The sequence below is a fragment of the Oncorhynchus clarkii genome, chromosome 11 (assembly GCF_045791955.1).
Source record: "Oncorhynchus clarkii lewisi isolate Uvic-CL-2024 chromosome 11, UVic_Ocla_1.0, whole genome shotgun sequence".
NCBI classification, from domain to species: Eukaryota; Metazoa; Chordata; class Actinopteri; order Salmoniformes; family Salmonidae; genus Oncorhynchus; species Oncorhynchus clarkii.
Window position 1 is genome coordinate 27,660,327 of NC_092157.1, and position 26,493 is coordinate 27,686,819.

The window sequence follows — 26,493 nt, forward strand, 5'->3', positions numbered from 1 at the left end:
CTCAGCTACGGAGGGCAGTGACTACTCAACCAGCTATGTCTGGAAGTGGGTGTCCGGTTGGACACGGACCGAGGGACCGACGGACCGACGGACGACAGCAACTCCCCGAGTTGTGCAACCGGTGAGCAAGAGGGCGTCGACTGATTTATCCAGCTGTCTTTTTTCAAACCAGATCTGTCTGCTGTGTATGAACCAGAACCCTTCTCATCTAGCACTGTAAAGGGAACTGGTGTTGGTCAATGTGAACCATGTCCTGTATGTCAACAAGAAGTGCGGGACGGTGGAGCGAGTCTAGGCTAAGTCGAACCACTGACATGGTTGAGTCAAGCAAGCGTTCCTTCACTTAGTCCGAAGGCTAGCTAACGAGCTGAAGTGGTCCGTGTTATTGAAATGGGGCCTTGACATAACATTAGTGTGTTAAACACAAACAGTAGGTGTGTGAGGTCAGGGTAAAGTACTCCTGACACACACACTGTACTAAACACACACACGCTCACACACACACACGCTCACACACACACACACACACACACACACACACACACACACACACACACACACACACACACACACAACCCACCACCCACCCACACACCAACCAGTCACAGAGAGTGAGTGATTCTGGAATAAATCCCTTCCACATGGGAGGGCAGTCTGGTCCACTAGCGGTGCGTCACAGTAACTAATCCATGGCAGCCGTCCCATTATTTTCACAGAAAAACAGTGGCGCCCGTGAGCCATGTCGCCAGCCACAGCTAGTCAGCCACCCCTGTTCCGCTCGCTCCATGTTCAGTCTGTACAGCACTTTTACTACCAAACCACATCCACATTATCCAGCAGTCACCAGACCCTGAGCTCACTGCTACGCTACAGTCAATATAAGCCCTGGCTACCACACAGTACTGTATACACATCCTGCTATATTATAGAACATCTCTGCCCTGTATATCACTACCCTATACTGTCCCTTTACAGGGCCCTGAGTTCACAGCTGCGTCATACACGACAGCATGAGGACACTCAATCTTTCCATGAAATAGACTGACCAGGTGAAAGCTATGATCCCTTATTGATGTCAAATCCACTTCAAATCAGTGTAGATGAAAGGGAGGAGACAGGTTAAAGAAGGATTTTTAAGCCAAACCGAGACATGGATTGTGTATGTGTGCCATTCAGAGGGTGAACGGGCAAGACAACCGATTTTAGTGCCTTTGAACGGGGTCTGGTAGTAGGTACCCAGGCGCACCGGTCTGTATCAAGAACTGCAATGCTGCTGTGTTTTTCACTTTCAACAGTTTCCTGTGTGTGTCAAGAATGGTCCACCACCAGAAGGACACCCAGCCAACCTGACACAACTGTGGGAAGCATTGGAGTCAACATGGGCCAGCATCCTTGTGGATCGCTTTCGGCACGTGGTGGTCCATGCCCCGACGATTTGAGTCGGTTCTTAGAGCAAAGGGGGTGCAACTCAATATTAAGAAGGTGTTCCTAATGTTTGGTATAGTCAGTGTAAGCTATAGCTATAGAGCCTATCATCACAATGGTGAATGGCGTTTCGTAAACTACAGTTTGTAGACATGCCTCTAAATGGAAGAGTGCAGCCTGCTTGCTTGAGCAGCGATAAATCCGGCCCCTATCCCTGCCCAGGGCTACTGCCTAGCTAGCTGTATAGCACAGTCCCAGTAAATGCCGGCGTCAGCAGATCCCAGGCCTGTATTTATGGTTCTGGTGATGGAGGCTTGGTTTTATGAATTGTTGGGATCAAACCTGTAACTTTAACACTACTAGCTGCACTGGTTTTTATTGTAGACACTATCAGCAATGTGGTGTGTGTGTGTGTGTGTGTGTGTGTGTGTGTGTGTGTGTGTGTGTGTGTGTGTGTGTGTGTGTGTGTGTGTGTGTGTGTGTGTGTGTGTGTGTGTGTGTGTGTGTGTGTGTGTGTGTGTGTGTGTGAGAGAGAGAGAGAGAGAGATCTGGTTTGCTATGCATTCCTGACGTCCACCTGAATGATGACCTGTGAACTAACTGTTTTTTTTTCCTGAGGCCACATGCCTCGCGCCTGCCACCCAGGCTAGCCTAAAAGCGAGGCAGCTCCAGTCTGTCGTATAGAGGTAGCCGTGATCCCTTACGTAATATTTGAAAAGCACTCCATCCCTCCTAGAGTTCAGCAATGCCTCATCCACCGACACACCACAATATGTACCAGTTAGCCACATCGTCTTAAACAGACGGTCAGGGAACAAAAGGTTTGTCACTTTAACTAATATACTAACATACTAATAAAGTGTCTGCTCTCTCTCTCTCACACACACACACACACACACACACACACACACACACACACACACACACACACACACACACACACACACACACAGGATAACAAACAGGTTCCTAGCCATGCAGATCAAGGTTCACAACAACAATAGGAAGCTCGATGCTCTAAATGACTGAAGGTGAAAGGTTAAAGCATGACACAATGTCATCCTCTTAAAACTGACACTCAGGTTATTACACAATCAAACCTGTCATCCACTAAGCAGTAGGATCAAAGTAGGATCACAGATTATGGATTAGAATAAAATAATCTGCAGCCTGCCTGTTCGTGTCGTGTATTGTGATGGCTGCACACCTGCTACTTTTCTGTAATGCCCGTAGGATTCTGATTAGGGCTACAACAAAGGGACATGTAGGTATGTAGAAGTAGGATCTAGGTACTATCTAGGGATCTATTGAGGTAGGTAGGGTTTTATCAACCTGAGAGGTTTTCCATTTAAATTGCCTCTGAGAAACCCAATTGAAGTGGAAGTGGGGATTAGGGAACTCGGCTGACATCACACTGACGCAAGTTATTGGTAAAAGAAAACCATGAGGCCAGCCTATCATATTAACAAAAGCTAATTATTCTAATATCTGCCTAGCACTCACAGTCTGCGCTCCAAATAGTGCACTACCTTCCTTCACTCATCCACTTGGTCAACAGATTGTGTATCAAGATGTGTGTGTTTGCACGCACGTGTATGCCCATGTGAGTGTGAGTGTGTATGTAGCATTAGAGGGCCTGATATCTCTCTCCACGTTAAAGTGGCGTCACCATCTCTGATAGAATGGAATCGTACTGCAGAAGAGATTGGACTCCCTGGTGGGTTTCAACAAGGCACCGATCCAAAGTAAGCCCCCAAACAGGGCTGCTACTCTAATGCCAGGAAAGGAGAGGAGAGAGGGATTAAGGAAAAAGTTGACCTCTTTCCTTTCTGCTCACTGTAATGATCTCTCTCTCTTAAATTAACCAGGAGGATAATCTGCTCACTTTAATGATCTCTCTCTCTTAAATTAACCAGGAGGATAATCTGCTCACTTTAATGATCTCTCTCTCTTAAATTAACCAGGAGGATTATCTGCTCACTTTAATGATCTCTCTCTCTTAAATTAACCAGGAGGATAATCTGCTCACTTTAATGATCTCTCTCTCTCTTAAATTAACCAGGAGGATAATCTGCTCACTTTAATGATCTCTCTCTCTTAAATTAACCAGGAGGATAATCTGCTCACTTTAATGATCTCTCTCTCTTAAATAAACCAGGAGGATAATCTGCTCACTTTAATGATCTCTCTCTCTTAAATTAACCAGGAGGATAATCTGCTCACTTTAATGATCTCTCTCTCTTAAATTAACCAGGAGGATAATCTGCTCAGGTGCTCAGTTGAGTCCAATTTCACTCCATCGACAGGCAGAATGCGCACACACACACACACACACACACACACACACACACACACAATTGTGTCTCACACAGAACATGCACACTTAAATAGGCCCACAGCGCACAAATTCAAGGAGCAGCAGTCAAGATCCTCCACACATTACATCAGCGCTTGTTTTCCCCTCATTCCTGAAACCACTATCCTATTAAACCAATGGGCAGGAAGAGGAGGGGGAGAGAAGAGGGGGGAGGAGAGTGAGTTAAAGAGAGAGAGAGAGAGGGGATGGATATCACGCTGACACCATCAGCGTAGCTAGCAGTGAGTCCACAGGAAGTGCTGATTCAATTTACCTCGTGAATTCCAGCAGCCAGTCAGCCGCTCAGGAAGAATCGCTGGCCAAGCACTCCCCCCCCCCCCCCCCCCCCCATCTACATTTTTCTCTCTCTGTCTTTATCTCTCTCTTTAGCAGTCCCCTGTGGCACATGTAACTACTGGGTAGGAAGGGGATGCTGCCTGGTACATCATATAAGGTATGAAACCTTTTGGTCTGAAAGGCCAATAGACACAGACACACTACTGTCCGCCATCACCAGACAGGGGCGTCATGCCGATTGAAACGATTTAGCTGATCCAGTTGTAAGCTGAATAAAGAAGACATTGTTTCTTGTACCCGTAGGCCTAATTAGTTCAAAGATGTCAAATTTGTCCATCAGTGCCTGAAATGTGCGTGCATGCCAAGTCATGCATAGTGCATGTTGGGATGGGAGTTGGGAGGAGATTGCCTGGCTCTCTCCAGCTGTGGTAAAAACTCTGTCGTCTACCACTAGTGTCCACTGGGGCCCTCGGCAGCATATGGCCCAACTGTCCCCAACACGACTCAGTGGGGCCCTAAGAGAACCACCGTGATGCATATTTCATCCTCCCTTCCTATCCTCATCCTCCTCCACTCAGCACATATCAATAATGTACTTCTCTGTGGGCATGTTCCTGTCTAAAGGAGAGGGGTACAGCAACAACTGGCAACGGCAATTCTCCTGCTGTTATAATGGGGATGAATAAAGGATGACGTCTCAGACACCTACAGGTCTGACAGTAGTGTTTATCACCTCCGACACGGCACGGATGGAATAGAACAGAACAGAACATAGTTTGATGGTACAACGAACTGAAGCAGAGAAATGACTCTTTAAAGGGACAACTTTTCAACGTCCTGAAAAACTTAAAATCTAAAGGTGAATGAATGGAACAGAACAGAAGACAAATTGGTACAGCAGACTGGAGCAGGGAACCATTTCTAAAGGAACCATGGACAAATAGGAACCTTTACAAGAGAATGCCCTTCCGAAAAGAGAGGCCGGGCGCGGGCGCTTGTTGACATTGGGTCTAGGCCCTATAATTTGTTCTCCTTTGTCTATGATCTACCTTGAGAAGGAATAAAAAGAGCTCCACGTGGAAAGGGCAACCGAAGAAAGGAAGAAAAGGGGGAAGAGGACAGAAAAGGAAAGAAAAAACACCTCTGTTCCTTTGGAGAAAGACAGAGGCCCCTCCCCTCTGACCTTCTCTTCCAATGGGTTTTGAGAAGGAGGAGGGAACAGAGGACGCGAGGAGTATGCATTTGAGATTCTCCCTGTGACATCACTGGCGGCAGAGTAACCTCACCTCTGGCTACATTGTAATGCCGGGCCTACTGCTTCTGAAGCCCAACCAGCCAGCGCTATCATCAGACTGTATTAGCCCGCTGAACTAAAGGGTGACAAAGTCTTCATGTCTCAGGCAAGGTTAATCATCGGCAAGGGTATTCCTCTGCTCCCGTTGACGGAAGATATATAAACTACTGTCACTTATCATCTTTGGGGAACTTGCTTTAACATTAAGGTACTTCAAAGGGGTGAGAGTATTTGAGAACTTGTGGGGCCAGTTTCACAAGACAAGGTGTCGCAAGACAAGGTGTCACGTGACAAGGTGTCACATGGCAAGGTGTCACAAGGCAAGGTGTCACAAGGCAAGGTGTCACATGCCTGTCAGAGCATCTTATTTTAGGGTGTGGATAAGGTGTTTAGAGGAGGGAAGGGGGCAGCTTGTTGGAGCTCCCCGCTGTTCCTCTGTATATCTATATTCAGTCCTCTAGTGCTCAGGTTCAGTCACCGGTCTGAAGCAGCTCCCTGGGCTCCAGTTTCTCTCTCCCCCACCCTCTCTCAATTCAATTCAATTTAAGGGCTTTATTGGCATGGGAAACACATGTTAACATTGCCAAAGCAAGTGAACGAGATGATAAACAAAAGTGAAATAAACAATAAAAATGTACAGTAAACTCTCTCTCTCTCCTTCTCTGTCCCTCTCCTCTCTCTCAATTCAATTTCAATTTACCCCCCCCCCTCTCTCTCTCTCTCTCTCCCCAGAGCACTCCTCCGCCCCACATAGCAGCTTATTTAGCTCCCCTGTTTACATTCCAGAGCAGTAACACGGCTTCTCCCTCTCTTCTCTCTCTCTCGCTCTTCCCTCTCTCTCTCTCTCTCTGGGGAATGAGTGACTGGGCAGACTGGACCCTCACACCCTCTCTCACAGCCACAACCCAGACGTTCTCAGTTCCATTCCTCTAGGAACCTCCGCTGGGGATTTCTGGGAGACACGTACACACACACACACACACACAGCTTCCACACCAAGTCACACGGACTCATCGATAAAACAGACAGATGAGTTGCATACTTTATAAATGAACGTGTAAGGCAGAATCTCTTCGTCTGTGACAAAGACCACTGTGGCTAAATGGTACCCCGCGTAGGTGCAGCTGTCTACCTTGTCACTCAGGCCTGGCCCGGGTTAATGGGAAACGACACACTGGCTAAACTGCGGTGCTCGGACGCCCTGACCATTTACACCGAGCCCCGACTGGCTGGCTTCCTCTCTAGCCTTCAGGAGAATGCGGTCTGGCTGCCTACATCTAATGATCGCTGAGTCACACATAGCATCATTAAACAGGGCTGTGCTACTGAGCTCAGAATGGACAACAACGGTACATTCCCCATGCACACTCACAAGCATCTACAGTGTGGTGCAGGAGACAGACAGAGGTCTCTGTTTACATTGCTGTAGCCCCTTCAGGTGTTGCTGTGGCTCCATTCTCTAGGGGCCACTCTGCCGATGACTCACCTCTCCAGTCATTCCAGAAGTGAGTGACTCATCGGGGTGATTTTCACCCAGCCATCACACCCATCTCTCAGCGTTGTTGTGAGACTGACTGTATTGGGGGGCTGGTAGTCAGTTCAGCAGTCATGGGTTAACAGGACAGAGTCACACAGAGGAACCCGGCACAGAGAGCTGCTCTGTTTTCTAGTCTGGTGTGACTGGAGGGGGTGTGAGGAGAGAGAGACCACTCCTGACCAGGGGGAGCTTGTGCTGCTATCTTCTCTAACCCCTGAAGGGGGGATACATCAGAAAGATGGGCTGCATCCCTTGTGATCATCACAGTAGGCCTGTGTTAAGGCGAGCAGGAAGTCCCCTCTATTGAGTGGGTCATAAGGGAGTGCCTCTGCCTCGTTAGATTCAATTTCCATGCGAGCCCACGCACGATCACGGAGTCTGCCTACGTAGGATGAAACTCTCCCTAACGGAGAGAAAGCCTCAACACCCCAGGTATTGTAAGTCAAACTCCCCAACAGGGAAGACCCATTTATACCTAGTTAAGAAAAGGAAAGAGAGCGAGAGAGGAGGAGAACCCTGGATTCCCAGGGCAGTCTAGAGGGGGTTTAACCCTCCTCCTCATTGTTCCCTCATGTTACCTCAGGCTTCTGCCCAGCTGTTATCTGGCAGAGAATTGCAGGCTGCATCATTCCTCCATTAGACACTGTCTTAGTGTTCGATAGCCCAGGACTCCACAGCCAGAGCCAGGTGTGACCAAAGCACTGGGTGTTGACAGTGCGAGAAGAGAGACATCTGGTAGGGATTTGGGATTGGGCGAGATGACCAGTGAGCCTGTCCTGAGAGAGGGGAGAAGATCTGGCGTACACTGAAAGAAGATACCACAAGAATATCAAGTCAAGTCAGCCAAACGGTGAAAGATTCTAAATATACACCGGCATCAGCTAATTATGAATATAGGCAATAACCTACAGGCTACATAGAGATCAGTGCATTTACAGCAATGGCCCTAAATCACTGGGATCATGCAGGGCAGGGCTGGTCTGGTCGAGTGGTTCTAGTAAAATGGAAAAGCAAACTGTCCTTGTCTGCCACAGCCCCATAAATCAGACTGAACCATGTGAGTTAATGCTGTGGAAACACCCAATGAAACGTCTCAGTACACAGCCTTATATAGAGACACACAGACTGGAGAGAAGCAAGGAGGGCGAGGGAGGAAGGGAGGGACGAAGGGAGGGAGGGAGGGAGAGAAAGGAGAGAGAGGGAAGGGAAGGGAAGGAGGAGAGAAAGAGCAAGAGAGGGAGAGGAGAGAAAGCAAGCGAGAGAGAGAGATAGAGAGAGAGAGGGGAGATAGGGACAGAAAGAAAGAAAGAAAGAAAGAAAGAAAGAAAGAGAAAGAAAGAAAGACGAGTAAGAGAGGGAGAAGACTAGGGCCTAAGTCCACAGAAGTAAACCTTTTTGTTAGCCCCTCTCCAGAGACAGAGAGCAGTGCATCACTCCTCCTGATCCCCTATCCTCTGCTTGTAAAAGGACGCAGTCTGCCAGCATCTCCACCCGGGTCCCTTGCTGCAGCATGAGCTCAGAGATGACCACTTAATCAATAACGCCAGGTTGCCACGACAACCTGGATTTCCTGTTGCTGGTTTCTGGTATCTGATGATTACACTCCCCGTTAGCTGCACCTGCCACCCGTCTCTCCTTGTCTCATCCACACCTTTATCCATCAACCCACTGGCTTTGCCTGCTTCTCAAATGGCACCCTAGTCCCTACATAGAGCAATACCTTTGACCCGGGGCCATATGGTTTTGGTCAAAACTAGTGCACTATATAGTGAATACGGTGCCATTTGGGATTCAGTCCTTATCTGTCATCACACCGGCTTTGTCACATAGGAAACCTCACTCAGCCATCAGCACACTAGATACATAAAGCAAAAGGCGAATAGGATTTTCATTCAACATTACTGAAAGAAAGAGAGAGAGAGAGAGAGAGAGAGAGAGAGAGAGAGAGAGAGAGAGAGAGAGAGAGAGAGAGAGAGAGAGAGAGAGAGAGAGAGAGAGAGAGAGAGAGAGAGAGAGAGAGAGAGAGAGAGAGAGAGAGAGAGAGAGAGAGAGAGAGAGAGATATGGCTGAATACAAAGAGAGATTGGAGGCTTGTGTCCAGACAAACAGACAGTAAGGCCTAGTAATACACAGACACACCCTCTCAGTAAGGCCTGGTAATACACAGACACACCCTCTCAGTAAGGCCTAGTAATACACAGACACACCCTCTCAGTAAGGCCTAGTAATACACAGACACAACCTCTCAGTAAGGCCTAGTAATACACAGACACACCCTCTCAGTAAGGCCTAGTAATACACAGACACACCCTCTCAGTAAGGCCTAGTAATACACAGACACACCCTCTCAGTAAGGCCTAGTAATACACAGACACACCCTCTCAGTAAGGCCTAGTAATACACAGACACACCCTCTCAGTAAGGCCTAGTAATACACAGACACACCCTCTCAGTAAGGCCTAGTAATACACAGACACACCCTCTCAGTAAGGCCTAGTAATACACAGACACACCCTCTCAGTAAGACCTAGTAATACACAGACACACCCTCTCAGTAAGACCTAGTAATACACAGACACACCCTCTCAGTAAGGCCTAGTAATACACAGACACACCCTCTCAGTAAGGCCTACTAATACACAGACACACCCTCTCAGTAAGACCTAGTAATACACAGACACACCCTCTCAGTAAGGCCTAGTAATACACAGACACACCCTCTCAGTAAGGCCTAGTAATACACAGACACACCCTCTCAGTAAGACCTAGTAATACACAGACACACCCTCTCAGTAAGGCCTAGTAATACACAGACACACCCTCTCAGTAAGGCCTAGTAATACACAGACACACCCTCTCAGTAAGGCCTAGTAATACACAGACACACCCTCTCAGTAAGGCCTAGTAATACACAGACACACCCTCTCAGTAAGGCCTAGTAATACACAGACACACCCTCTAGGTAAGGCCTAGTAATACACAGACACACCCTCTCAGTAAGACCTAGTAATACACAGACACACCCTCTCAGTAAGACCTAGTAATACACAGACACACCCTCTCAGTAAGACCTAGTAATACACAGACACACCCTCTCAGTAAGGCCTAGTAATACACAGACACACCCTCTCAGTAAGGCCTAGTAATACACAGACACACCCTCTCAGTAAGGCCTAGTAATACACAGACACACCCTCTCAGTAAGGCCTAGTAATACACAGACACACCCTCTCAGTAAGACCTAGTAATACACAGACACACCCTCTCAGTAAGGCCTAGTAATACACAGACACACCCTCTCAGTAAGGCCTAGTAATACACAGACACACCCTCTCAGTAAGGCCTAGCAATACACAGACACACCCTCTCAGTAAGGCCTAGTAATACACAGACACACCCTCTCAGTAAGGCCTAGTAATACACAGACACACCCTCTCAGTAAGGCCTAGTAATACACAGACACACCCTCTCAGTAAGGCCTAGTAATACACAGACACACCCTCTCAGTAAGGCCTAGTAATACACAGACACACCCTCTCAGTAAGGCCTAGTAATACACAGACACACCCTCTCAGTAAGGCCTAGTAATACACAGACACACCCTCTCAGTAAGGCCTAGTAATACACAGACACACCCTCTCAGTAAGGCCTAGTAATACACAGACACACCCTCTCAGTAAGGCCTAGTAATACACAGACACACCCTCTCAGTAAGATCTAGTAATACACAGACACACCCTCTCAGTAAGGTCTAGTAATACACAGACACACCCTCTCAGTAAGGCCTAGTAATACACAGACACACCCTCTCAGTAAGGCCTAGTAATACACAGACACACCCTCTCTCTCATGGATAATAAACAGAGCTGATAGACATCATACCTCCCTCAGAGTGATGTCATCCCCCCTGGGGAGAGCTAAGCATCATCTTCTTACTCCCCCTCTCTCCTCCCTCTCTCTCTCTCTACGGCATCTCGCTCTCTTTAACCCCTGTTATCTCTCTCTCTCTCCGCCTCCTCCATTCTTTCCCTCTCTCCTCCGGGCTGGTGTTAAACATGTGGAGGAGAGAGGGAGGAGGGAGGTTAGCAACTCCTGCTTTTTTTTCATTAATGGCGAGCTCATTAATCTAGGGTGATAACGAGGACATGTGTCAGTGAGATGATTAAACCTCCTCTGCTTTACAAAGAGGCGCCCTTGGGGATAAACAAGCTCGGGACAGACTCGGGCAAAAGGTGAGTATCACACACACACACACACACACACACACACACACACACACACACACACACACACACACACACACACACACACACACACAGATATAAAATACACACACACATCAACAAACAAACACATACTGTAAGCACACACTGCCACACATGGTGTGTATCTCTTAGGTAAAGGGCACAGCCCACACATTGCCTTTCTGGAGGACATCTGGAGGTTGAGATACTACATGTGTGTCCACTTAAACACACCCACTACATCCACGTAACATTCCCTTTCTCACCAGCCTAAAATCTCACAACACATACTACCAAAAAAAGCAAGGTGAGTGGTCGAGAGGGGGAGGTCAAAACCTCCCTGGTTACAATTAGGTGAGTGGTTGAGAGGAGGTCAAAACCTCCCTGGTTACAGCAAGGTGAGTGGTTGGGAGGAGGAGGTCAAAACCTCCCTGGTTACAGCAAGGTGAGTGGTCGAGAGGGGGAGGTCAAAACCTCCCTGGTTACAGCAAGGTGAGTGGTTGAGAGGGGGAGGTCAAAACCTCCCTGGTTACAGCAAGGTGAGTGGTTGTGAGGAGGAGGTCAAAACCTCCATGGTTACAGCAAGGTGAGTGGTTGGGAGGAGGAGGTCAAAACCTCCATGGTTACAGCAAGGTGAGTGGTTGAGAGGAGGAGGTCAAAACCTCCCTGGTTACAGCAAGGTGAGTGGTTGGGAGGAGGAGGTCAAAACCTCCCTGGTTACAGCAAGGTGAGTGGTTGGGAGGAGGAGGTCAAAACCGCCCTGGTTACAGCAAGGTGAGTGGTTGGGAGGAGGAGGTCAAAACCTCCCTGGTTACAGCAAGGTGAGTGGTTGAGAGGGGGTCAAAACCTCCCTGCTTCCAGCAAGGTGAGTGGTTGAGAGGAGGAGGTCAAAACCTCCCTGGTTACAGCCAGGTGAGTGGTTGAGAGGGGGAGGTCCAGGGGAGAGGAGGCCTACAGCAGAGCAGGGTGAGAGGGGGAGGTCTAGGAGAGACAGGCCTGTCACTGAGAGGAAGCAGGACTTAATAAATACATCTCTGGAGGTTATTTTCTCTCTTTTCAACAGGAAATCGGGATGCTGAGTCACAGGCATTATTTAGGGGGAAGCCAGACCATAGCTTCATCCCAAATATAATTATCTGTCTAGTCACATTGTTGTTGTGTTTTCTAACGTAGGGGTGCTATGACGCTGTAATTATCAGCCACGCATGAGCGAAGGGAGGTGTTTGTGCATGTGTGTGTTTGTGCATGCACACGTCGCACACAGACATGAACAGATCACTCCCGACATGAGAGCCTTGCGATGCAGTAGCAATTATTTTGTCTAACACACACATTAAATCCATGCAGGCCAATACTCCATCCCACCAAAACAGGGTGAAATTTCAGGCAGTCTTTTCAAATAACTCTTACACTAACTGGGCTTTATCATTATTCTCACAACTTCACAGTATTATTCCAACCTCATAGTGTGGAAATATATATAAAACTCACATGTTTGACTGTAGTGGGCCTTTAATATGCATCTCTAGATTAGATTAGCAGTCCAGGTATAGGACTATAGGGCAGGAGTATGACTAAATATTTATCTCAAAATACTCATAATCTACAACAGCACATACAATTGGGGTGCAATGCATAATCTTCATAATTGTACATTATTCTAATCCTACAAGAGACTTGCATTAGCAGGTCCTCTTCCCCCAGTTAATGCAAAAAGAAACACTTCCTTTTGAGAACATGCTACAGGAACTGCTACCTTAAAAAAGTATCCTGATTTTCAGAGGTTTAAAGGGGCCCTCGTATGGTATGCATAGGCTATAAATACCGCTATGTGGAGTTGATTGAATTACGACTCATTCTGTGACCGCTGATACAATCAGAGAATACTGTAGCTAGGTAAGATTCCTTTAGTTCCAATTCTAGAAGTGATTGACAACTCATTCCGTGTCTCCTGATAGAGGGGATACAGTAAGATTCCTTCAGCTCTGACTCCAGAAGGGCGTAGCAACGTTCTCTCTCCCTGCCGAGATGTTCTGTTCCCACAGGCCAGCCAGAGTTAGGAGATTCCTCTTGATCTAATTGATTTATTAGACAGGCATTCGATTAAGAAGGCACTGCTTTAAATTAGCCAGCCAGGGGGAGGACATGGGGGTGGCTTGACTCAGGGAATTAAGGCCTAAGTGGGAAGTCAGTGTCCTCCATGCTAAACCTTACCATGGCCTTTACCATATTAGGACGTTTCCATTTGGGGGAAAATAACATTACGTAATCATTTCTATTGCAAGATTTAAATGAATATAGATAGAGAAATGCAATCTGACTGAGTCTTGGATGGATAATTATGTGAATCTGATCAAGCAAAGCATTCTATTATTTCAGTTACGATGTTATTTCACATTAGTGGATAATGTAACAAAGTGCTCACAGGAAATAAATCTGTGTATCCATTCCAGAGAGTCTGGTGAAGGCCAAATACCTTCCCGTTTTACTGAGGTGCAGCCGTGGTCCAAACCTCTGGTAGTAACAGCCCCCCAGGTCTGCTGGGCTGGGTGGCAGGCGCGAGGCATGTGGCCTCAGAAAAAAAAAACAGTTTGTTCATAGGTCATCATTCAGGTGGAGGTCAGGAATGCATAGCAAACCAGATCTCTCTCTCTCTCTCGCTCTCTCACACACACACACACACACACACACACACACACACACACACACACACACACACACACACACACACACACACACACACACACACACACACACACACGCGCGCGCAGACAGACCATGTGACTTTCTCGGGTAATCTCATAGCAGCACCCATCACCTTGTTCACCCGACACAGGTTACGGCAGCGTCAACAACAGGAAGTGAGCTCCCACTAACCCTGACTCGCCTCTCCTCTCAGGCCTGGGAGTGCTGATCTAGGGTCAGTTTAGCCTTTGCATAATAAATAAGAGGGAGTAGCGGACCCTAAATCAGCACTCCTACTCTGAGACGCTTTGTGAATATGGACCCTTGGTGTTTCTACACTCCAGAGGTGAAGTTGACCATACAGGCACAGATCTAGGATCAGAAAAAATGACTTTAAACAGCTGTAAAAACAATATATTTTTGTTACCGAAAATATATTTCAAAGCGATTTAGATGGTACAATGATTCCTTACACTATCCAGTGCTTGTCCTCACATAAACTGAAATTGAGAGAACAGTGGAGAATTTTAGCAACCAGGAAAAGATAAGAACAATTTCCATAACACAGCCACAAAGTCAGAACAGCTTAGTTTGACAAGAGACGCTGCTCCAGCGGGAGAAATCAATAGGTGAATATCACAGCCAATCACAACACTGGTGGGTAAGTAATACTGTGACACACGATCATTCCACTATCATTCCACTATTCCACTACAATGCAAACATTCTTTAAAAATCCTATGTGTAGCACCTTTAACTCTTTACAGTGTTCTTTTAACTCTCGAATCAACACTAGTAATGTTACACTGAAAATTCAACACTAGTTAACACTGGCCAATTTACTGTGTGCTATGAAAGGGACACATCTGCAGGCTTCCATACATTTCCAGAACCTTTTAGAATTCTGAAGAACCATAGATGCCACGCCAAGAACCCCACACTTAACTCAAAGGGTCCTTTATCGGGCAAGAGTTCTCCAAGGAACCGTAAGAGCTGAGGAAGAACCATTTTTAGAACCTTTCTCTTTTCAGTGTAGAATAGACTTAACACTACATACAGTAACAACATCCTATAATATAGGATTAACCCTACATAACACAGATATATTATCAGTGGATTGTACATGGTGCCACGATGGCAACGATGCCAAGGAAGACTGGCTACATCCTGGCACTAGAACAAGGAAGGCCACAGTCACACTGGGCAGGGGGGTACACACACACACACACATTGGGCAGGGGGGCTTTTTACTGGTTGAATGAAGCGTCTTTATAGCCCTGTTTAGAAGTCAGGAGGGCGCTACAGTGAATGAGGGCAGTTAGCATAGATGGCAGAATAAGGACCGGGTCATTTTGTATTGAAAGCAGGTTGGTGTTGGGGAAATGTTTGATGCCAGAGGCACACACTCAAAAGAAAGGAGGATGGGACACATTGTGTCATTTTGAATGGTTAAGAATTTGGCTTGATAAAGCAATGGGTGACAGGGTTAATGGACCATTTCCTATCAAACAAACGATGACAAGCTTTCCCCACCAAATAAAAACCAACCATCTTTCGTCAGCACACCAGGTGAGAGGCGGAGGTTACAGACGGCAGCTCGATACCGTGTGTGGCCAGAGTCAGACCTCTTTCATAAAACCTGTGTCTGCAGCTATTTCCCTCAATTGACGCAACTAACATTTTGATACTGTTCTCACAGAAGTTGTTTTCTTCTGCTAAGTTCACAGAGCTTTTAAAACTATATGGCAGCACAGCTAGTCCTCCTAACCCGTATTTTATGTTGTTTCCAACCTCCAACAAGAAGCCTTAAATAGGTCCCTTGCTTTCCACAGGGGCTGGGAATGCTGCCTTTAGCTGATTAGGACCAGACCAAGGCTGCATCCTAAATGGCACCATATTCCCTATACAGTGTACTACTTTTGATCAGGGCAGATATGGTTCTGGTCAAAAGTGGTAGTGTACTATATATATGTATATTATGTATATTATATATGGAAAAGGGTGCCATTTTGGGCGCAACCCAGGCAAGGAACACTGTTGTTTTGACAGAGATAAAGACCAGAGACAGAAGAGGAAGTGAGACATTCCACTCCCTAATTTCTTCTGTTTCAATGGAAGTCAATGAACTAGTAGTAGACCAGACCTAGCTGCTATCACATTGGTGTCTATGGGAGAGCCACCCCCTTAAGTAGACCGGCCTGAGTGAACTACCTTCATTTATCCACCATTTTTTATAAAGACTGCTCAGGTTGCATCCTGGGTAATCTTACAGACTTCCTGGTTTTGTTCATAGGTTAGCCAATCAGAGAAATGATTGATTGAACGAGTGATCGATAGTTGTCCTGAAGTGGCTAAAGACAGACTGAAGATTTGAAGTAGCCTAGGCTAAAAACACATGTCCTTGCATATCATTTTTATTTGATTTCTTTGCGGTACAAGTTCATAATTGTGAGAGATTATTAAAGTGTGCATGAAATTTAATTCCTGTTTGACCACTTCATTTGCTTTTAGGGTGCCGGACAATTAGCGTTGTTCAGAAGCTCTTCGGTTCTTAATTGCAGAAAAAGATACCTCAATGACAATACCCTCTGTCTGTGTAATGTATTTTTTTAACTAATTTGATGTGGCATGAAAGTGTGGGCTACATTTTTAATGGGTCGTTGGTAGAAGAAAGGGAGTGGAGGTGGTGAACAAATACATTTGAGAAGGGCAGGCAGGGTAGGCAGCCACTTCATTCACATTGCTCCCGGTTAACAGCAGCATCTCCTTCTGCAGGTGTCTGAGGAACAGAGCTGACCATGAATCACGCCCTGCTCTCCTTGATATAGCTCTCATGCCAGAGGAAACTTTAAATCTCGTTTTCTCTCTCTCTCTCTCTCTCTCTCTCGCTCTCTCTCTCTCTCTCTCTCTCTCTCTCTCTCTCTCTCTCTCTCTCTCTCTCTCTCTCTCTCTCTCTCTCTCTCTCTCTCTCTCATACTTCTGTCAGGTGTTATTTATGAGCGCTGTAGTGAGTTCCTACATGCCTGCAGCACCTGCTCATGTTGGAGTGGGAGAACCCTGGCAGCTGCCAGAGAGATAGAAAGAAAGAGAAAGCGAGAGAGAGAAAGAAGGACAGAGAGAGAAAGAAGAGCGAGAGACACAGACAGACAGAGAGAGAGAGAGAGAGAGAGGGGTAGCGCACCACCAGTGCCAGGCTACAAAATAATGTGATGTTAGCTCAGTGGCGCGCGGCTAACAGATGAGACGCCTAATGATGCCTGGTCCTCTGTTTAGAACACACCACGAGCCGGCAGCAGGAAACAACAAACAAACACACAAACAACTACAAGCACTAATTAATGGTGTCATATGACTCTAAACATGATCAATTAAAACCCACGGTTCATTGGCTCTCCCTCTGTGTGAGCGGGACAGGAAGCTCGGTGCCTGAGTAATGAGCGGGCAAGGATGACGTCATTACGGCTAAGAGGAGGACAGATGTGGGACTGTCTGGCTATAGCGACCACGTTTGTACTCCTTCTCTCCCTTCCACCCCGACTCTGTGGATGAAGCGTGTGTAGCGAGGCTGAGGCCAAACACCTGAGCGATAACAGAGAGGCGGACAGGTCAAAAGGGTAGTCAGTGGTTCGATCAGGGTTCTCTGCTCCCAGAGTTGACAGAGAGCCCGAGGGGTGGAGCTTGGAGAGGTAGCTACAGTAGGTAGGTGTACTTTGCTCTAGTCTAGAGTCAATGACATCAGGTGAGTATTGGTAGGTAGCTAGACACACAGAAACCTGATCAAATGAGGACAGTAAGCAATGAAGAGCAAAAAAACACCAAAGAGATGTGCTTACAGCTCACCAACTCCCCAGAGACGTGTACTTAACACACAGAACAATGACATCAGGGGAAGCAGCATATGGGGTGGCGGTGTAACGGCTAGGGGAATAAACCGTTTATAAAGCTGTTTAACAGGCCAAACTCATTCATCACCCAGGGATGTGTCCCAAATGGCACCCTATTCCATATTAGGCCTAAGTACACCACTTTTGACCAGGGCCAGTAGGGGCTCATACCAGTGCACGTTATAGGGAAAATCTTGCCATTTGGGCGGAAGCCTCGATGACTAAATGTGAGAGCGCTCCTGTCTCAGACTGAGCTCTGCTGAAACAATACGATTCACTCACTGTATCTCTGTTGCACTAGCAGGGCCAGGCCAGCTCAGCTGCATATGCTCAGTGACGCTGGGTCCAGGGACGATGCTGTGGACAATACGCTTGTCTCAAGCCTCCAGCCTGTCCCATTCCCCTCCCTACCACGCTCTGTTTTCAGGCTACTACCTCTCTCGTTCTCTCTCTGTCTCGCTCTCTCATTACTCCTGTGTGTTGTGATGTCTACAGACTCTGACATTCAACGTTGCCTCCCTCCTCTCCTCTCTGCCTGACTAATAAACAAGGCGACTAGGGTTTCTGTTAAAGCAGTGTGCTAGCTAGCTACTTGACTGCGTGGCCCCTGTGTAAGTCACTAACTGTGGCCCGGGGATAGGGACATCACAGGAGCCGTTTTAGTCTCTGTCAACATTTTCAGATCATTAGGATGGCTCTTGGACACACACGTCCCTCTGGGCTGAGTCCCAAATAGCACGGTATTCTCTATACAGTGTACTACTTCTGACCCCGGCCAATGCCTGTCTTGCCTGATATCATCACAGCTATAGTACATGCAGGCCAGGGGGTAATAATGATAAGCAATGATAAGTGACTCAAAAAGACGCACCACAAGAAACGTTACGATCTGTCAGCATAAAGTCACCATATTGCTCCATTGGCTTTGTACTGTCATGCTTTTCAGGGAAACTGAGAATGAATTGTCAGGTTAAAGGTGAGGAACAAAGATTCCACTGATGAGTTTGTGGCCCAAACACAAACTGGCATGATCGGGGCTGGCGGCTCAGCGCCTGCTGCCTGTCTATTGTTAACACAGACCTTTCATTAACCGCTCCACTGAGAAACAGGGGAGGAGAGGAGGAGAGGGAGGAGAGAGGAGGCTGAGGCAATATGAGAGTAGGAGGGGGGGGGCAGGTGAAGGAGAGATGCGATCGCGTGAGAGGGGAGCGAGAAGGAGGGAGAGGGAAGAGAGGATGAAGCAGCAGACACAGAGGAACAGGGGGGATAAGAGGAGAAGACGGAGGAGAGGGGAGGCTGAGGCAACAGACAGTAGGGTCACTGTCAACTCTCAACATGACTAGTCCAGCCTAAAGAGCAGCCACAAAACACATTATTCAAAAAGACATGTCACCAACTGATCCTGGAGCTGCCATCTCCCCCGGCTATAAGCTATACACAACGGGACACTATCATTTCAGCTCCCACATGGCGGGGTCTATGGGACAGGTAGAGAAAGAGAGGGAGGAGTAGAAGCTTTATTTCGTTTCAGACTATCATTTCAACTCCCACCTGTTTCTATGTAATATGGTATCGGTAGGAGGAATGGAATAATGAGAGAGAGAGAGAGAGAGAGAGAGAGGGAGGAGTAGACACTATTTGTTTTTAGACTTATTTTTATCGCACCTGTCTCAATATCCATGTAAGAACAGAGAGCGAGGGAGGAGCGATAAGGAGAGAGCGAGATGAAGAGAGGAAGGCATTTCATTTCTTGCCCTCTCGAATCGACACAGAAATTGTGACGCTGTGGGCTGGGTGAGGTCATCTCACCAACACACCTGTCTGTCTATGACTCACTCTGGGGAGTCAGTAATGGGGAGAGGAAGAGGAGGAGAGTGTAGGTTGGAGGCACTTCCTGTATGGTCACAACAACACACTAAAGTGTTCTCTAGTCCCAGTGCTGGATACGGATACTGTAAGCCCATTGTATTGTAAACAGCTGAGCGCACACACTACATGCAGAAGTTCCATTGGTCAAATCAACAAGTTTTTTCCATTGCTTGAGGGACAATGGCGAAACCGCCACGTCCGTTTGCGATGTTACAACAACAAAGAAGTTACTGCCAACAACGAACACTGTTTTTTTCCCTCTGACATCATTGCACGTGCGATAGAACAGCAGCATATGCACTGCGATTGATTTGTTACCCTGATGTGCGACGCTCCCCCTACGCTCCCCACCTCTGCTACGTCAACGAAACAAAACCAAAACCAATAACAACAGCTGTTGGGCGGACAGAGGCGCTGTTTCCCCTGTACGGCAGATTCCATCTAGAAGTTTGTATACTCAGTCCCCTGGTTGGATCTGAGCCACTGAGGAAGGCTCCTGATCCAGCTAGAACGAGAGCCTATGCTGGGGCCCGCTCTTCCTCTTGCTCTTTCTGAGCGCCCCCACGTCATGATTTTGTTCAGTTCACTTGGGCCTGACGTGTATAGTCTCCCCCTCTACACACCCAACCTCCCCCCTCTTCCCCCGCCAACCCCCCAACTGAACAACTCCAGGATATTTCTGTCCTTTCAACAACATTATTGACACTCCATCCCTCATGCCTCCTCATTCATTATGTCAGCCTTGGCCCCCGCACGCCCCCCCCCCCCCCCCCCCCCCAGCACGTCCAACCCAGGCTGCCCAGTCACGCAGCTCCGTCGTGGGCCCTATCTGTATAGGGAGGAACTCCTGCTGGCTGCTGGAGCACGTTATGGGACGTAGCCTCAGTTTAACACTAAATACAGGGCTTAGACTACACACAGGAAAAACACAACACAAAATGATAGTCAGGAGGCATAGACAAACCTTCAGCAAAAAGTGAGCATGACACGGACAAAACACATTTCCGAAAATAAAAAAAAAAGAAAGGCTGGGGTATCCAACAACAAAAAAACGCAAACGCAAAAACCTGAGTGTCGTGTCGTGAGACTGAGGGAGATTGTGATGAATTCTCAGAGCTTTCCACGGATTCCTCTGTCAGTACTGGGGTCTCTGGGAAGAGAATGGGTCATATGCAAATAGCCATGCCCAGTATGGGGGAGAAGTTTCCCACAAGCAGAGTGTGAAAAGGCCTCTCCTTCCCCACGCCGGCCCCACTCAATGGGCCTTTTCTTCCTCCACTGACAGTGTATGTGGTAGAGCGAGCAGGCTGCAAAGGTAACTAGGCTCTTTCTCCTCAGGCTTTCCTCCAACCAAAGCTTTAACACACAATGGTTCATTTAAGCATTCATCCCACACACAACCCCAATAAAGGACATCCAAGCGTAGTTAAGGGGGTTAGTAAAACTGACTTGGGGTTTAAAACTGCTTTTCTAAGGAAAGAGAAAGCACATTTTTATAGGGTAATGCAATACCTCTATAGGAGCTTGCTAATCATTAAGCTGCCTCAACAACAGTGGGAAAGGGTTTGAGTAGCATCAGATTATGAGCACAAACAGAATTGTCTGCTGGGAAATCATTGAAATGTGTGACATGGTGCATTGAGCGGTGTAGAGATTAGAATTTCATATCAAACATTTTAAAACGTGTGGAGAAACATAAAAATGACAAAAGAAGAAAACACGATTGGGCCTATTCAAACCTCAAGAGGTCTGTAAAGACAGTTCCTCGACTAGAGATTTGTCGTTAACTTGTCATATCTTACTTCTTACTTTGCCTCACTACCCAAAATGAATCCTTTGCACTCCTTTCCATTGGAAACACTCAGACTATTCTCATGTAAAGGGAGCGATCAGTTGTGTTTGACAGAGTGAGTGAGTGTCCACCTTCCTTCCCACTGGCTCTCCTCTCCAGCAGCACCTCACTGTCATCCCTCCCTGCCAGCTCTCACGCCCGCCCCCCCCTTATCCCTCCCTCCTCCCTTTCCCTCCTCCCTCCCCTACCAAACTCAACAGGACAGAGGGGTTGTACTGGTCAGGGGGATGGAGGGAGGGAGGGGTCGAGGGAGCACGGGGAGGAGACTAAAGTCCAGAGCCAACCCCCATGCTTTTATACCCCTCGGGATCCTTTCATTGAAGGGACTTAAACACAAACACAATTGGACATGCTGGAAGGGACCCAACAATGGCACAGGGGGGGGGGAAGTGAAGTCATAGTGGAGGCACACATGGGTGCCTAGGTCAGGGGGTAAGCAAAAGCACCCCTGGATACTGTGTCTTCCCCCGGAATAAAGGACTGGGGGAGGTGAGGAGGGGTGAGGAGACGAGGGGGCGGGGGACGTTCCTCTGACTTGGCACTTTCATATGCAGCAGAGGAAGTTGTTCAAAAGTTAAAGAACTGATAAATGAAAATGTCCTCTTCTGCTAAACTCCACTCACCAGGGGTAGACCTTTTAAATGTTAACAGATGGCTTTTAAAACAGATGGCTTTTAAAACCCCTCTCCCCCTGAAGCCTTTGGAATGGCCAAAACATCTTATTTTCTTAAGAACTGTAGCTCAACCACAGTGTTTCTTTATTGTTCTCACACAACTTTACAGCGTGTGGTTCCATTCAATATTATTTAGGGGCAAAAATTAGTCCAGCGCACTAATTATAGTTTTACCAGCCAAATAAACATCCTGTACTACATCACACAGCTTTACGGAAGCCAAACATAGACCCACAGACCCATTCTTCCTCTTCTGTAGGATGATTAAGTGAGAGAGAGAGAGAGAGAGAGAGAGAGGGAGAGAGAGAGAGAGAGAGAGAGAGAGAGAGAGAGAGAGAGGGAGAGAGAGAGAGAGAGTGAACCCTTTGATCAATTCAAATAAATACCTATATGGAAAGTTCCTTTGAAATGAAGGCCCTATAACCTCCACTTTCACACGTTTACAAAGACAGGCCAAGAGTGACTGTTTATTTTTGCTAAGAATGTTAATACCGGGCCGCATTCCTCTATTCCCAAATTGCGGTGTTAAATGACCATTCCGGGGAATGGTTGCTGCTATTCCTGATGGGATCTGGACTAGTCCTGGTCAGGATAGAAGTGACCAAGGAAGCCAGTGGAGACAGTGTCCCACAGATTGCAAACACCTGTTGTCCTGCCTGCTTGGCCGGCTGTTAGCACCTCCATGTTTACAGCTGTGACGGGGCTCACCTTGATCTCAGCTTGCTCTGCTCTGTCAGGCCCAGCTCCAGGCCCAGTAAGACAAGCACCTTTTGGTTTCAGTAACTGCCAGATCGCCCCCCTGTCCTGTCCTGTCCTGTCCCAAAGCAATCAAATCACTACCCCTCTAAAAGGGGGTTTCTTTTTACCTGGGAACCCATTTTTAGGCTGAACACCCAGCATAACACAGTTGAGGTAAGCAGTGTGTATGCTAAATTAGATAACATAAGGAATAAAACATAGGCTAACTCAGTTTATTTTTTACATGAACATCAAATGGGCAACACTACAGTGACATGTAATTTACACAAAATGGAAAATAAGTGAAGAAATTAAAATAAAGTGTAAAAAGGAAAACAAATTATGCAAAAATGTCAATAAATAATACGTTTGAATTATTTTCTAGAATTGTATATAAATGACTCATATTAAACCGTGTACAAATTGTATCATCTGTCAGCACCTACCAGGTGCGTCTTTATTTCTCTGAGGTGACTCGAATGCAGTAAATATTCACCACGGACCATGAATGAGCCGCAAATACACGCTACAACAACTCCGCTATAAAGTGTGAAAGCACAAATTCACGGTTGTCAACCGAGCACTGGCATGATGGCATGCACGGATCTGTGATCAACACCGTGGCAAAGAGACAAGGCACACAAGAAATATCCTAGGTTTATATTATAAAATGACAAACAATGACAGTAAGCACAACAAGCGAGTCCTCCATGACAAAAAATCACAACAAATTGACACGATGACAGCATGCCGCGCCTACAGACACCCGTTGCCTTTTCTACCTGCACAAGTTGCCATTTGCTGCAGCGCACGGCACAGAGGCCGCTCTCCACTGCTTTGGAAGACAGATTCCAGTGAGACGATTCCTTCTCTAATTCAGCGTATTCAGTCACCAGCAATTAGATTTTAAGTTTGTTTTGACAGAGGGGTGTTTAGAAACACCAAAGCCCCGTTTTCCAGATCAAGTAAACATGTCCTTATATTCCCGCAGGCTCCGCTGGGTGGCTCGAACACTTGCGCTGCTGACTACTTGCATGAGGCTATAGGCTACGCATGTCGTCAGGATAAAATATCTTCTTTTTTTCAGAAAACCTATACTAACAGCCTACAAAACAAACATTATTCCTATGCGTAAAAAACGCCCACCTCTGATGGTGAAACAAAAGTCACTAAGTAATAACGAAATAACACGAGAACACATGATATGGGTTTACAAAAAAAGCATAACGGATTGACAAGCAACCCCGAATAGTATGATCTTTGCAAGTCGGTTTTAATATAATTTACAGATAAAGCACTTCACTATGACATGAATTAAATTACTGACGGAGAAAAAAAACGATTCGGAGAAAACGCACTGGCTACCCAGCCAATCCTACAGTGCAGCCTTTTTAACCGCAAACACAAACACAAACACAAACAAAAACAACAAAAAATGATGTATCTAATAAAAAAACAATGGATGAACAGGTTGGTTCCAACTGCAAGTTTCGCTCCCGCGGCACACAAACCTATAAAATCTGAATTCCCAGCGCGCGACTGTGGATGTAAACGCACATTCCTTATATAGGCTGTGCCTTGTTCACACGCACAGCGCGTGAGCTACCCTTCCCAGTCTCTAAAACATTACCCAACAATGCATGCTACAGAAACAACGTTTTTTTTTTTTAGCTCGACGGTCATTTGCATTTCTGTTGATTAATTATATAACAACCTTATCTTATTCGACATATTGTCTACTTATCGTAGCAATAACTTTTCGAATGTTCTTTTAATGCACACTTGCCATTGTCAATGGTGAGAAAGCGTGCATCTCCACTACACATGATTTACAACGAAAAATAAGACAGAAAGTAGCGTGTAGCCTACCTAACACAACGGCATGCATTTGAATAGATGATCAAGCAGCAGAACAGTACACTTTTCACATTAAAAACATTTCCTAATGCATGGATGGTGGGCCAGAGCCCACGATGTAGCAAGTGTCCTAATCAAGGCTCGCGCAACCTGCTACCGTGCGTGAAACGAATAGAAAAGCGACAGAAACAGTTCAGTTTCTCCAAAGTGCATTGAGGAAATAGAACTTTTACACATATTCACTCATTTCCGATTCAGAACATCAATCTATTTTCTATATTGATAAAGAAGGTGACAAACTACCGTGGTCCGCAAAAAACAACCAGGTAAGGTTATATTCCCAGACACCGGTTTTAGAAAGCTATCCAAATTGAAGGCGAGAGAAGGTGAAACAAGCTATCAAGTTGAAAACTCAAAAAAATACGAAAAGAGGATTTAAATCAAATCGAAAAGGGACTGAACGGGGAACAAAAGCGAGTGCAGGGACGAGATTAGGTGCGTATAACGGTCCAGGGTGGTGCACTCAACCGCTAGGCGGTGGGAGAGTCGCGAGCCAGGTATAACGGTACACCACAGAGGGCTATAATTGTGCGCTTACTTGCTACTTTCCAGCACTTTGACCCACTAAAAACGCAACTCCGGGGGTCCCAAAGTCTTCGGAGAATCGAGAATTCGATAGAACTCATTCTAGTCCACTTCACCACAGAAAAAGAAGGAAATTGGAGTAGTTTTACTTACCGTTATTCCTCCTCGGATTCGCCTGCTTTCTGCGCTTACACCTGGGGCCATCCGCCATGATCCTTTCGCTGTGTCTAAATGCTGTTGGAGAGTCACCTCCTCTTTCGCCCCCACTCCCCCTCCTCCCTCTGCTTCACCTCCCCTCCCTGCACCTGGTTTACGACACTCTGCTTTACGACATTACCTTCTACACCTCCTAAACCGTAGGACCCGCCAATCTTAAACTCCTACACTATGCGTTCTTTCTGATCATCGCACCATTTATACATGATTATATTTTGAAAAAAATATAAAGATTTTATTCTGAGTTTCTGGTATGGTTGGGGCCATATCATTACGGGAATCTACAGATAATTGATTAAGACCCTTATGGTTAAAACATACTCAACCTAGTAGAGCCTATACCGATGCATGATGACAGACATTGTCACAGCTCTAGAGCAGGGATCATCAACTAGATTTCTTGAGTGAATGGTCGGGGGGCCAGAACATATTTACAAATAATTTGTAGACTGCCCATTTGGCCGCAAGAAGCCCAAACACAATCATTTCAAACCTAGCTTACATTTGTATACGACCACATGTACACTATATATACAAAAGTATGTGGACACTCCTTCAAAATAGTGGATTTGGCTATTTCAGCTACACCCGTCGCTGACAGGTGTATAAAATCGAGCACACAGCAATGCAATCTCCATAGACAAACATTGGCAGTAGAATGGCCTTACTGAAGAGCTTAATGACTATCAACGTGGCACCATCATAGGACGTCATTTTTCCAACAAGTCAGTTTGTCAAATATCTGCCCTGCTAGAATTGCCCTGGTCAACTGTAAGTGCTGTTATTGTGAAGCGGAAACATCTAATAGCAACAACGGCTCAGCCACGAAGTGGTAGGCCACACAAGCTCACAAAACGGGACCACTAAGTGCTGAAGTGCGTAGCGCATAAAAAATTTTGTCCTTGGTTACAACACTCACTACCGAGTTCCAAACTGCCTCTGGAAGCAACGGCAGCACAAGAACTGTCTCTCGGGAGCTT

General features: G+C 46.6%; 1 protein-coding gene across 1 annotated transcript in view; it reads right to left on the reverse strand.

Moving 5' to 3' along the window:
- The window catches only part of LOC139420423 (zinc finger E-box-binding homeobox 1-like), a 67,702-nt gene extending 42,178 nt beyond the window's left edge, over positions 1-25,524 (reverse strand). Inside the window, exon 1 of the mRNA XM_071170534.1 lies at positions 25,451-25,524. Within this exon, the coding sequence (XP_071026635.1) occupies positions 25,451-25,508 (58 nt within the window). The 5' untranslated portion in view covers positions 25,509-25,524. The remainder of the gene's footprint in view (positions 1-25,450) is intronic.
- Positions 25,525-26,493: the final 969 nt, after the last annotated feature.